This window comes from Trachymyrmex septentrionalis, unplaced genomic scaffold (genome assembly GCF_001594115.1).
Source record: "Trachymyrmex septentrionalis isolate Tsep2-gDNA-1 unplaced genomic scaffold, Tsep1.0 scaffold79, whole genome shotgun sequence".
In the NCBI taxonomy this organism is placed as follows: Eukaryota; Metazoa; Arthropoda; class Insecta; order Hymenoptera; family Formicidae; genus Trachymyrmex; species Trachymyrmex septentrionalis.
Window position 1 is genome coordinate 260,785 of NW_017305977.1, and position 14,420 is coordinate 275,204.

Sequence of the window (14,420 nt, forward strand, 5' to 3'; positions counted from 1 at the left end):
TTGGTAAACCGGATGGGAAAAGACCATTGGGTAGACCAAGACGTAGATGGGAAGAAAATATTAGAATGGACCTTAACGAAATGGGGTACGAGGGTCACAAATGGAGGGATCTGGCTCAGGGACGGGAACAGTGGCGGGATTTGGTATTTGCGGCAATGAGCTTTCGAGTTCCTAACGCCTAATAATAATAATAATAATAATAATAATATGTATTTATCAAACTATAGTAATCGTAGTCATTACAGAAATAAATACTTATTTTCTTTTATATTACTTTTCTTTATTTTATAGTGCCTTTTTTCACCGACTCGAATCTTTTTCGTTTCTCTGACCCAAAAATTTCGACAAGCTAATCCGTGCAACAAAAATTATGTTATTTCAATATTAGAAGTTAGCAATAACAAATTCAATTTTTTGGATGTTACAGTTATTTTACAGAACCATTTTATTAATTTTGACCATTTTATTAATTTTTTGATCTGTCATAAAAAAGAAGTAATATTTGGTACGATTGACAGAATTTTACTACTTTCCTCAATAACATCAAAAAATTTTTGAAGAAACTATCCACATTCTTTTAGGAAATGACTATCCATTTTCTTTTATTTTTTCTACTATCAGACAAAAAATAAAGTTTCACTACTATTCTAATCCGAAGACAGATTTTTTTTTAAATAATTCAAAATTTTTCACCATTCCTTACGTAAAATCTATTTTTGAAAGTTTCATGCTGATCGCACTTAACATCAATCTAACGACAGCTTTTACAATATTGACACTTAAAAAAAATTTATATATAGAGGTAAGGATCAATTAGACCGGTTTGGATGAGGGTGTGATTTACAAAGTAGACGTACTAATTGCGAGGCGAGTTGTTAGTCAGACTAAAAGGAGATTACAAACAAGTATAGTAGATCAATCAGATATTCACACAAAAAAAATTGAGTCTTCTTCTGTAATTTTTGACCAAAGTAACTTTAATTTAAACACGATTTTAAGTGAAAAGACGTTGAGATTTTGGACACCGAATCTTTTCTATAAAAAAAAAACTAATTTCTGAGATGATCCACGTTAAAAAATAGAAGTATATCTTGAATAGACAAACGAATATCGAACTACTTTTGATGTATATCTACCTCTCTGGCTGTGTTCCAAAATTGTTTGCCAGCGCTGGCAGTCAACACCATTCCAAAAATCGTCTGGTGCGTTCGGGAGATGCTATTAGCGCTTCCCGATGATTTTTGGAATGGTGTTGACAGTGCTGCCAGCGCTGGCAAACAATTTTGGAACACAGCTAGAAGATAGATATACGTCAAAAGTGGTTCGATATTCGTTTGTCTATTCAAGATTCAGTACCAATTTCACGATGCGAAGCAGGTATTCATAATCGATTCTTACATTTAAGATTGTCTTAAGTACAGTCTTAAGATGTCATAAGTCGATCTGAGGACTGTATTAGCATCTTAAGGCATTTTTTAAGACAGTTTTAAAATAGAAACGGACTATCCCCCTCCCCATGTTTAGCGTTTCATAGTTGGTAGCCTTAGTCTCTCATCGACATTCATAATTCGTAGACAGAGACGGCGGAAATTCAGAGAGAGATGCTTGCAAATTGCACACACCATGTTATCCCTTCCATCATAAATGAATGTCAGAGGTCGTATGACGGATGTTGTACGCAATGTGAATCCTATATTTCAAGTATGTTGGGAGTGATCCCCAAGCAGCTCCCGAGAGACAAAACGAACAATACTATTCTATCTTTGTTGTTTATTAGACGTAAAATAAGAATAGAATGATACAAATAACGCTAATAGCGTCTCCCCGAACGCACTTATCGTAGCACGCTGTGACAGTGCTGCGAGAGAGTAAAGACGTCACTAATTTTGTCGTTATTTCCTGCTACGGCTGAAAAAGTGAGGCAGCTACATCCAAGATGGCGAGTTTGCGAATGGCAAAATGGCGAATTTGAAATGCGTATTCGCACTAGTTGTTCCTTACTAAAATTGGAGCGCTGTTGGTAGCATGTTTTTTATGACGACATACCTGTAGCGCTGGCAATCAATTTTGGAACACAACCCTTATAATCTTTAGCTATGAATCTTTACATGAATCTTGTTTCCTAATTCCCCTTTCTTTTCATCCTTTTGTCTCCTATGTTTGAACTTATCGGAATCATTATAACGTTTGTATTACATAACATTACCATTCTGAATTTCTTGACTGCAAAACCAGTTTTGTTTACTGCATATATTCTTTAGAATATGTACTCCATATTAACATTTTTTACACTGATGTACAAAGAAATAGATTATTTGACTTTTTAATCATTTTAATTATTTTTTAATTATTCGAAATTTAATAACTGCATAATTTTTGTTTTATATTTATATTACTTTTATATTAAAATACAGAATCTAAATGTATCATATTTATATTACCTTTATATTTCCTCGCGGACTAATCTTTATTTTATAATATATACTTTTTATATACGTTATTATAAGATAGTTATTATGAGAGGCATTATTTTCAAATTATGTAATTGTTTTGTACGTACTGATTCTATTCTTGAGATTTAATTTAATTTAATTTAATTTAATTTATTGCAAAGCACTATGAAAAAGACTACATATTAATAGAGTAATAGACATAAAATATGATACAACAGACTATAATAGACTATAGACATAAACATAAAATAAAATAAAATACGATAATAGACTATAGTAGCTTACAAATAGTTAGGCGTATTGCTGTGTAATAGCAAAACTGCTATTACAAAACCTATCAGTAAAAAAAGAATAAAAAAAAACAGAACTAAGACAATGTAATGAGAGGTGAACCAATAGTTGAAATTATACACACGCACACACACACACACTCATACACACACACGCGCATATACTCGCACGTACACCAAAATTACATCAATCTCGCTTAAATACAGGGTTGGCCATATTCGACGGAAAGATGTGGCAACACTGTAACTTTTGACAGAGATGTTAGATCGAGTAACGACGTAGCGCGTTTGAAGCGTCAGTCGAAGGAAATTTGTGCCATGGAACAGTACACGCCACGCGAACGCTCTCAGATTGTTGAAATTTACATTCAACAAAACAAGTCAATTGTTAAAACTCAACGTGCATGGAGAAAAATAAATAAAGTGAAAAGTGCGCCTTCCGCGAACACATTGTATCGTTTGTATGAAAGATTTTCAACTGGTGAGGCACTCACTAATCCCAAGCGTCCAAATAAAGTGCGACCAAGGCGATCGGATGATAATATCGCACTCGTACAGGCCAGTGTTCAGAGGTATCCAACAACATCTCAAACACGTCGATCTGAGCAGTTGGGCATAAAACGAACCACTTTACGTCGCATATTGCATCATGATTTGCATTTGTTCCCATACAAAGTTCAAGTGACGCAAAAACTGTTACCTGTCGATAAGCCACGTCGATTGGAATGGGCCCAACGTGTAATCGAAATGGCTGAAACTGACGAAAATTTTTGGCAAAAAATCATCATGAGCGATGAAGCTCATTTCACGTTAACCGGAACCGTAAACAAACAAAATTTTCGGTTCTATGGTACTGAAAATCCTCAAATCATTCACGAGGTACCTCTTTATGCCTAGAAAGTGACTGTTTGGTGCGGGATTTGTGCTGATATGATCATTGGCCCGTTCTTTTTCGAAGATGAAGCTGGCGAAACGGTTACCGTCAATCAGGAGCGTTATCGTGATATGATAAGTGATTTTTTGATGCCAATTGTTCATGATAATGGTATGGAGCACTTCTGGTTTCAACAAGATGGCGCTCCACCACACACAGCTCGAGCCACTATCAATTTTTTGAAACAATTGTTCCCTGGACGTTTGATGTCAAAAAATGGTGATTTTGAATGGCCACCAGATTGAATGTTCACCAGATTTAACGGCTCCAGACTTCTTTCTGTGGGGCTATTTGAAATCAAAGGTTTATGTCAACAAGCCAAGGACCCTAGACGAACTTAAGACCAACATCCGACAGGAAATAGCCGCCATATCGGCCGAAACATTGTTCAAAACGATGGAAAACGCTGCAAAACGGGCACTACTCGCCATGCAGGCTCAAGGCGATCATTTAAGAGATATCATATTCAACAAATAATGTACACAAATCTCCTTGAACCATATTAAATGGCTTTTACAATGAAAAGCAAAAAATGTGTTTTTTTTCCCATGATTAAAACAAAAAAACATCTTTCCGTCGAATATGGCCAACCCTGTACTATGAGTGACGCGATAAAACGCGAGACAATGGAACGAAAGGAGGACAAAAGAGGAAAAGGTTTTTATTGAATCAGGAAGAGAATTAAAATATTTGACTGAAGTGAGAAAGCGGCGCGGAACTTGGAACGATGTATAGGGAAGGACGAGTAATCTTAGTATCTGGTGACAAGGGGATTAAAAGTGGAATGATGTTCAGAGTTCAATTAAAGGAGGCATCATAGATATAGAGGAGTATTAGAGTGTTACGTCCAAGCTCCGGAAATGGATTTAAAGAAAAGAGGGAATAGGAAGGATGAAGTATGGAAGGACGGTCAGACTCTTGTCTCACAGATATCCGCACAGAGGCAAATACCGCGAATCGAACGCACCCTTTTTATGTTCGCTTCGGAATATGAGTCAACGTCCTGTAAAGACGCTATGATACCTGTTTCTTACGAGTGGTGAGATCGTCGGTCCGAATTTCGAGTCAGGAAATCCCTTTAACTCGGGAATGGACCACGTGCGATCTCTGAAAAGGCAAGGTTTAACGACTACGAGGTTTTATTAAGGTTTTAAAATTGAAGAACGACAGAGAGATGAATAATTATTAGCATTGTTTATTATTACCAACCAGAAGATAAAAAAACCACAAGGTTATATATATACAATAATAGGCTTATTTATTACAACTAATTTATACATTAATATGGTTACTAATAAAGAAAAGAAAATTCATAGATTTACACAGATAATTTATTTAATAGCTATAATACATTTTTATGCATGTTGATTTGTCAGGGAATCAGGTTTTAGGATGAAATCGCAAGTTTTGTTTAGTTTATTAACATGAACACGCAAGTTTTGTTTAGTTTATTTCGTGGATAGAAACGGAGGGAGGAAAAAGATTTAAAAAAAAAATTTTATCGGAACTAAATATGGATTGGCGGAATTCGGAATAAATACGGGAATACAGGAACGGGAATGTTGGCCGGTGATTGCCGGATTTCTTGTGGATCAAAATAATGAGGGTCGATCGTAAAGGTCCCTTTAGGAATAAATGCGGTAATCCGCGGGAATTGACTAATGAGTAACTCGAAAGTGTCACTCTCTAGGATCCGGAAATAGGATCTCGGTGGGGGAGAAGGAATTTCCTCTAAGAACTCCACGCTGTCCTTAGAGTTCGTCGGGGACGGAATTCCTCTGCGGGAAACCGGGATGGAAATAACCGACGAATCGGGTGTTAGAGGAGAAGTATCAGGAAAAATTCGCGCCGTCGTTCGTGTTCGAAACGCGTGGGTGACGGAGATCGAGGGGGAGGTGAAGGAGTTTGGGGGAGATATCACCTCTAACGGGTTGCAGTTAGTTGGTAGGGCCGGCGGAACCGGTGGTGACGAGGGTAATGGAGACAATGCATCCTGGGCTGGGCGACTCCGATCTCGAGAATCCCCAAGGTACTTCTGGAACTCTTGGTTCAGGAGTCTCCGCTTCCCGGTAGGCCCGGCTTCTAAGCCAACCCTTGTAGGGACGGTTTAGACGTAGCACTATGATTTAGCGTGAGTTAGGTATAGCGGATATATTCATATATATGTATGTGTGTGTGTGTGTGTGTGTGTGTGTGTGTGTGTGTGTGTGTGTGTGTGTGCGCGCGCGCGTGCGTGCGTGTGTGTGTGTGTGTGTGGGTCTTACTGGTAGATGGGACTTACTAGTATTCTGCAGGTGTGAAGAAGATTCAATGGTCCGATTTCCTTGGCGATCCAAGAACTCTAAGAGGGAGGGTTGACTCGAAGATGTGGAGACTCCAGTCGAGTCGCACAATATGGCTACTTGATCACTCAGTTTTACGAATCGCTACTCAACACTTTTATTAGCAGCGGACTGGCAGAGTAACGTTGAGTGATAGAAATTTGACTACGGACCGGCAGAGTAACGGTTAGTGGTGGAGATTTGACTGTGGACCGGCAGAGTAACGGTTAGTGGTGAAGACTAAACTGACTGTTGTTCGTAGAAGACCTCCTTTTATATTGGCGAGTAGTGCCGAGTGAAGAACTCGCGTGTGCTATTGATCTAATCTAGGATTAGGATTAATGATCGGTTGTGAAATGGAATACTGGGATATGTGTCTAAGACATTCCGTCATCGACCATTTGCCGGATGTCCAATAGTTGAGAGCCACATGTGTCATCTACAGGGTGCGGCAGAGAAACTTACTTTTTTTAAAGGTTAATAAAAACGAAACTATTGCAGATATCGGTATAATTCTTTTTTCCTCTTACAGATCACCTCATCAAATTTTTTTTCATGCACTTTTGAAAATTACATCTATCAAATGACGGCCGCCGTTGTCTATGCACTGATTGAGTCGATTTCTGAAGTTTTGCGTCACTCTCTGAAGCATGTCCACCGGTATTTCGGCGATGGCGTTCCGAATGTTTGTCTTCAGGTGAGCTAGGGTCTCTGGTCGATCGTTGTAAACAATAGACTTCAAATAACCCCATAGGAATAATGAAGCGCGCTCGAAAGGCACGTTGAGTGGCGACAATGGAGCGGCCATTACCAAAGTATGCCTCGACGGCAAACGCGCGATGCTCTCTTGTCCAAAGCATGATCGAGACTGGCTGTGGGGGGAACAAAAATTGAGGACCTATCCTTTCGGACGCACCCCCTCCCAGCTTCCTACCTTCACCCCTTGCCGTTTGGCGCGTTTTTCAAAAAAGTAAGTTTCTCTGCCGCACCCTATATTACAGACAACTACTGTTTCAGTTTATAATTCTTAACCTATTTACTCCTGTTCCTCGGGATAAAGTTCGCCTATTCGGCACTTGGTTCAAATATCTAATCCAACAACTTCGTCCCGAGTGGATTATTAATTTAAAAAGGTAAATGTTATTCGGCTCGTCGCTATTGTAACCTCTTATATTAGAAACAGATGGTCTACCGGTGTTACTTGTTAATAATTCTTATGGTGATGACGAAAATTTTAATCGAAGAAAAGAACTGTGGACGTAACAGGAGAAGGAGAGAAAATATAAGACAACACAAATGGAGAATAAAACGTTGCTATATTTTAAACTAGCCAGATCTCTACGGAAATATATGATCATAATTTACGGACGCAATAGGAGAAGCGGAGGCAAGAATTTTGGATACGTTGTACATAATTTAGCAATTGTTGATTAAGAGCCCGAACGTAAACATCAACGTAATCAAATAATGAAATAACAAGTAATTGAGAAGTAAGGAATTTTTGAGAGCAGGAAAGGATGTTGCGAAGGAGATAAAGAAGACATAGACATGTGATAAGAAACCCGACACACGGCCACGTGTGACTGGAACATCCATGAAGAGTCAACGTAAACACCAAAAATCTTAATAGAGGAGGAGCGAGGAATTGGAACAGAGTTAAGAGCAATATCGGACTGAATACGGGATAACAATGTTGAGGAACCGACAATCAGCAAGGATGATTTAGAAGGAATGAGATGTAGCGCATTATTAGTGGACAATTCGGTAAAAGATTTTAAATCTGTATTTATAGTAGAACAGGTTGCTAAAGCATCGAATGGGTGAAAGGATTTAAGAAGAATTACATCATCTGCATACATGAAGAGTTCGGAGGAGAGAAATATTAGACAAATCAGAGACAAAAAAATTAAAAAGTAAAGGTCCGGGAATGGAACCTTGGGGTACTCCAGAGAGAATGGCACGAAGAGAGGAGAAAAGAAGAAAAGGATTATATGTGAGGACTTGCTGCGTGCGGTTTGTAAGAAACAAGTCGATTAGTGAGGGAATGAGAAAGACCGCATAACTTGAGTTTGACTAAAAGTAAGTCATGATTGACGGTATCGAAAGCCTTTGTGAAGTCCAGCGCAATGGAAAGTAAGACAACTATTGTCGGGATCAATTCTTTAACGATACATATAACAACTTATAAATCGAATGGCAAATATTTACTATGAAATTGCTTCCAAGAATTTGATCAAGTTGCACCGTTACACATCAGAAAATTAATTTTTGAACATGCGAGTATTGTGATTTTTGTAATTATTTTAAATTTATTCAATATTGAGAATTAGTTGTCCCGATTGAGATCGAAACGTTTGTTAAACTTTGTTTATATTTTATATCATCAACATTGATTTCTTTGTTTAACATTGTCTATCATATCATCAATATAGATCTCTTGTTTATATAAAAGTTATTAGCACAAAACATCTACCTTAGTTCGTAGCCCTTTCATATAATTTTTATAAGTTTAAATGTAAAATAAAAAATATAAAGATACAGACTACCTAGTCTTTTAATTATTATATATTCAATATATAATAATTAAAAGAAATAATATTACATATCGGTATACAATACCATTATATTGTATACCAATATGTAATATTAAAATGACAATATGAGTTAAATAAATTTTAAATTTAATAACTAAAAGCTAAATGCTTTTATATAAAATTATTTTATTTTTGTAATTTTTTTAAAATTACCATTTTATCAGTCTCCAAAAATTACTGACTAATTTATCGTAATCTATCGAGTAAATTGTCATCAAATTTGCCATCATCTCTAGCCATTTGTAAATAAAAACAATTTGAATCATTTACGTAAAAATGAAAATAAGAGGAACAACTTCCATTGGCTTCGATTTCGAATGTTATCCAGGTCATGATTCCGAACAATATTCAAGAGGGTTTAGGCGTTGGTCGGACACCTTGAATAATGTTAAAGTCAATAATACTGTCAACACTTTCAAGTCTTATAACTCGAAATGTTCTTAACGAAAAAGAATTTTATTACAGTGTTTTGAAAAGTTCTTTGAAATAAACTACGAGAATATGTAATGAAAAATGAAGGAATCTACTTAAAAAATTCAAAGTGATTTTGATCTGACCTTAATAATGTTACTCAAGGTCAAATCAATGGTGCCTTCTTATGTCTCTCTTCAAATCATACAACTTTTGTTTGAAACATTTTTCCGCATATACCATAGTTTCCGAGAAATCTTAATGCATTATTTAAAATAGGACATTCTGTATATATGTATATACGAGTACATATATAGGATATCTCGAATTTAAATGGCCAAACTTCAGGAGTATGTAGAGAATCCAGAGAAAATAAGAAATGTTCTTTAAAAATATGCTCGTTTTTGCTTCGTTTCGAGAAAATAAAAAAAAATGTAATTTACGGAATGTTATACCATATGCGACACACATGAAAAAATCAAACTGCCCATGAAAGTAGAGATGAAATCTAGTACCAGCGTTTCGTTTAACGATATCATATCACTTGCGTTTTTTGACGTTTGAAGTTTAGAGATTATTTTGTCTACGGCGCAAGATAAAATTTTACGTCTGAAAATTATCTATTTCCACGTAAAATTGATCACTGAATCAGAAAATAATCAAATTAAAGCAATTGGAGTAGAGCAAAATGTTGAAAAAAATGCATTTTAGTCGAAAATTCCTCCTTTTTTAGCCTTTCTATGATTTTCTTTGTGGATATTAATGAGAAAATGTATTCTGAATGACTTCATTTAAATGCAATATTTACTCGAACTTTTTCCTACAGAATGAAGGAAATTAAATTTAAAGTTATTGAAGTTAATTTAAATTTAAAAATTTTTTTAAATTTATTAATTGAATGTACAAAAAAACAAATTATTTTGTGAGCAACGAACGTTTGCTATGGCATTTATCTTGTTGTGTCGCATCAAATCAATCAGCAATATTTATAAGTACGTGATGAGAGCCTTTTCTTGAAGCATTGTTTAGTTGTAGCAATATCTTGATGAAAACGCTCGCTGTGTTCGTTACTAAAATCGTCCAAGTTGTCGGGAAAGAAATTCAAATGATTGTACAAAAAGTAGTATAATAGTTTTCAACTTCTATTTTATAAAATGCAGCAATCATTTCAGCTAGAACTTCTTTATGATTTTTAGCTCTGTTCTTATCCCAAAAATTATAAAAATAACCGCGCTACAGCTTTCTACCATTCATAAGCATTATAAGCCTCAATCGGATCGTAGCTTTATATGCAGCTAACTTCAAGGAAAATACGTTGGCCACTTTTATAGAAAGATCGAAAATTTTGAGCAATTTTCATATTTTCCATATTTCATATTCATTATTTTGCTGTTTTAATTTTATTTTCGCAAAATTTTATCTTGCATCATGACCATAATAACCTATTCAAATATGCATAAAACTTTAAATGTATGTAAAAAACGTAAATTTGATATCGTGGAACGACACATACGCCTGTATTACATTTTATCTCTATTTTTGTGGACAATTTGAGTTTCCTATGTGTAAAGAAAAAAAATTATTTTTGTTGGACAGTGTTATTGTTTTTAAAGCGCAATATTGTTGTTTTCGTGTACGATTTCAATGATTACGCATCAGAGGCAATGCCGACAGTATGTACACCGATTTTCAGACAGAAGAGTGTCGAATAGGCGAGTCATTACATAATTGATTTTTAATAGGCTAACTTTTAGCGTTTTTTTGTCCGATCGAGTTTATATCAACTTGGATTGAATTAATGACATTTTGTACTCTTCTATTAGTAGAATATATAACGTCAGCTAATAGCAAAATTAAGATTAATTCAACCCAGGTTGCTGCAAACCCAATCGGACCGAAAATGCTATTTAACATACATATAAGCTGCTTTCCATTTACACACAAGCGAGACTGAGTTTGAAATGAGCCGAGTATTTCGTATTCAGATTAATGACGTCATAATTTGCGTACTTTGGTAAAAAGTCATCGCATGACAATACAAGTTCATAATCTCACTTTTAAAATGAATTTACGAGACTTATTAAAGCACATGATCTCGATATCTTGTGCACCTTATAAATAAAAACTCAGTTGAATCTCACTTGTCAGAATGCAAAAGGAACGCCCATTCAACTAAGTTATGACATCACAAGAGAATTATCTGAGAATCAATGCAAATGGAAAGCAACTATTGTGAGTCACAGAAAGGTTGCAACAATTTTTTTTAATAGGTTTCGGAACTCAGTCTTATTCGTAGAGCAGTTGGACGCATCAACACATAGGACTGGACGAAGCATGCGGGGAAATCTTTTTGATCTTTTGTCTTGACGGACCTAGAAAGAGTAAGGTAGATGGTTTACAAAACTCTCTTTCTACTCTCATCTTATTGGTCGAATTATGTTTCAAGAGAGGGGGAGGACAGTAGTGTATTCTTTAAAGTCAGGAGCCATCATAGAAGTATTGACTGGTACTAATGCAATACGATAATTCTAAACTTACATTATTAATTATTAGATAATAAATAAAACTTAAAATATTTTCTACGTGTACTTTGTGCAAAAGTAACTCTGAGTACAAATATATCAATTTAATGCCTCAGGATCCTTGATTATATGATTCACTACTACCCAAGTATCACTCTATCTCTTTCTAGATCTGCCAAGATGATTTCGATGCTAATGCTCCATCCAGTACTATATGTCGATAGTTGGATCGTTGTACGTAACTGGTTAGATTCATAAGTAAGAACAAATCGCTCCGGTGAGACTGTATTCTGAAACCTATCGGAAAAAAGTTATTCTAACCTTTCAGTGACCCACTGTACATACAAACAATCTTACTTATAATATCACAAAATCGTTCTTTCATTTCTTGAAAGTCTTGATCTCTTGGCGATATTATTTATTAATTTTCTATTCTATCAATTTTAAATGAACTATATTAATATACTATATACAAGATGTTTGGTAATTCTGCCGACAACGCTCGTGGGCAGGTAAAGTGAACTAAACTGAGTCGGTAAATCATTTTTCGCCATAATTAACGAGATCTTAATTTTTAAAGATCGAATAGCATGGCTATCGCTAAATATAAGCGTGCGGCGAAATAAGATGTATCATCGTAGGATGCTAGAAAACACGCGAAAAGTTGTTTACCACAAGTGGCCTTGATAACGCATAAGCTGCGAAACAGACATCTTGCGTTGGACGGTCGTATCAAGTCATGTTTTTGCATTTGACGATAGACTGGATGGATATTACTTATCGATCTTTAGAAATTAATATCTCGTTAATTATTGCGAAAATTGCAAAAAGGTACTTTTCGATTCAGTTTAGTCCACTCTACTTGCTCACGAGCGTTGTCGGTATAATTACCAGACACTACGTATATATTGCAATCCGCATACATTTACACGATCATTAAAAAATATTTGATGTTTTTCTTAACGTATAATTACAATCTAAGTTATTTTACCAAGACATAATATATTAAATCAATTTACGTATTTTGCTCTGTTCTACTAATATATATATTATTATTATTCCCTTCTTGTTGCAAATATTTATAGATTAAGAGACATTGTGCATAATGTATTATATCACTACATTTAAATCTACATTGAAACTGTCTGGCGATGAATTTAGTGACCTGCAAAAGTAAAACAGAAAAGATAAGTGTCAGTTGCGCGAAACATATAATTTATTATTTTTTCGCACCAGAAAATTTATTAGCATATATTATTAAGGGGATCCTAAAGTCGTCTATTATCGACTAAATCATATAATTTTTGTATAACAAATACTTTTTCTTTTTTCACGGATTCGAAAATCCTTTTCCAGGATTAAAGTATATTTTAATACGTGTCTGTGTGAGGTGAAATTTATATCAAGAACGATCAAAAATTTCGAAATTTATATATATATTTTACCATTTCTTAGTGTAACATGGCATCTTAAGCTAACATGGCTGTCAAGTCGTGACAATATTTGCTTGATACAAAAGTTTTGCAACCTGTATTTATGAAATAGTAATCCATAGACACGTACATAGTTTACATGAACAAATAACGTCAAATTTTTAGAATTAAACTTAGACCCGATTGCACAAACGTTACTTTGATTTTAAGCAAGCTTAAGCAGCTTAAAACTCTTTCTCTGTCTCCTTTTGGTTTTAGAACGAGATGGATAATTTTAAGTCTCGCTTAAAGTCAAAGTGACATTGGTGCAACTGGGCCTTAGACGCTTTATCGCGACGAATTTGTTATAATTGTTGAAAATTGACACAAACGTGCAAATCCATGTATCATATGTTGTATGAGATATTGGTGAGGTAGTATATAAAGATATGTCGATGCCTTGGAAAAACAGTGACCTTTAGTAACTTCGTCAGAATTTGGGCTTCACTTTAGGATCCTCTTAATAGTGGAAATCATCTCGCATCAAAAAGACGATCGTTGTAAACGATAAAATTCATATATTTCCTATAAATGTGTGTGTGTGCGCGCGAGCGCGTGTGTGTGTGTATATATACGAATAGTGCAAAAATTATTTCGGAAATGCTAAAGGTTCTTACGAAAGCTCGGAAAGCATTTTTGAAACATTAACTAGGTATTTACTATATTTCCTTCGTTAAGGAAACTTCTAGAACTTTTATCTGTGTCACCGACAGACTTGCGTTGCGAGGAGAACGTGCTGGGACATGGCACAAAATCGGCGGAGAAGATACATTTTTCAAAGGAGGAACACCGACACTCGAGCAAAAATGATATAGGTCGATCGTGACTCATCAGTCCCGCCTGGCTAGGATCGCTCACGCATGTGTATTTGGGAATCACGTTGTACGGTTTTCTCAGCCAATCTACTTGTCTAACGGAAATCGTAATTGGCTAATTAATCAATTATAATCTATTTTTTGAGCGTGTCGCTGTCATTCCCGCTCTACCTGAACGTGGAGGCGATACCATCGCCATTAGAGGTCCTATTATCCGATTGAGGAAGAGTTGTATTGTGATCTTGGAATAATTTTTGTTGAGGGAGAATCGTGGATTCTTCAGAACATCTAAATTTTGGAATAATCGTGATAGGCAATATTCAACAAAACGAGAGAAAGCATAAAGCGGATGATTCGATGGAAAAGAGATAAACTTGTGGTTGTAAAACATTTTTTTAGTAATAAAATACCTGCGACTTTCTTCCTCCTTTCTTGCACGGTCAAATCTCTCATTGGTGACTTGCCTACGGAGCTCACCGATCTGTTTGCTATACTCCGCCGCTTGGTTCTGATACTGTTTAAGCTCCGCAGATTCTGATGATCTATAATCGTAAGATGTGTAAGCTCATGATATAATATAAAAATAATAGAAATTATATATATATATA

The 14,420-nt window shown here is 35.5% G+C and overlaps 1 protein-coding gene and 1 long non-coding RNA gene across 2 annotated transcripts in view; one reads left to right on the top strand and one right to left on the bottom strand.

Moving 5' to 3' along the window:
• Nucleotides 1-12,003: 12,003 nt before the first annotated feature.
• Nucleotides 12,004-14,420, top strand: part of LOC108754351 — a 9,173-nt gene continuing 6,756 nt past the window's right edge. The window contains exons 1-2 of the long non-coding RNA XR_001939701.1: nt 12,004-12,060; nt 12,153-12,154. This is a non-coding gene — a long non-coding RNA (uncharacterized LOC108754351). The remainder of the gene's footprint in view (nt 12,061-12,152; nt 12,155-14,420) is intronic.
• LOC108754349 (centrosomal protein of 135 kDa) overlaps nt 12,967-14,420 on the bottom strand; it is a 40,321-nt gene continuing 38,867 nt past the window's right edge. The window contains 4 exon segments of the mRNA XM_018496588.1: nt 12,967-13,686; nt 13,688-13,907; nt 13,984-14,100; nt 14,223-14,354. Of these exon segments, the coding sequence (XP_018352090.1) occupies nt 13,657-13,686; nt 13,688-13,907; nt 13,984-14,100; nt 14,223-14,354 (499 nt within the window). The 3' untranslated portion in view covers nt 12,967-13,656.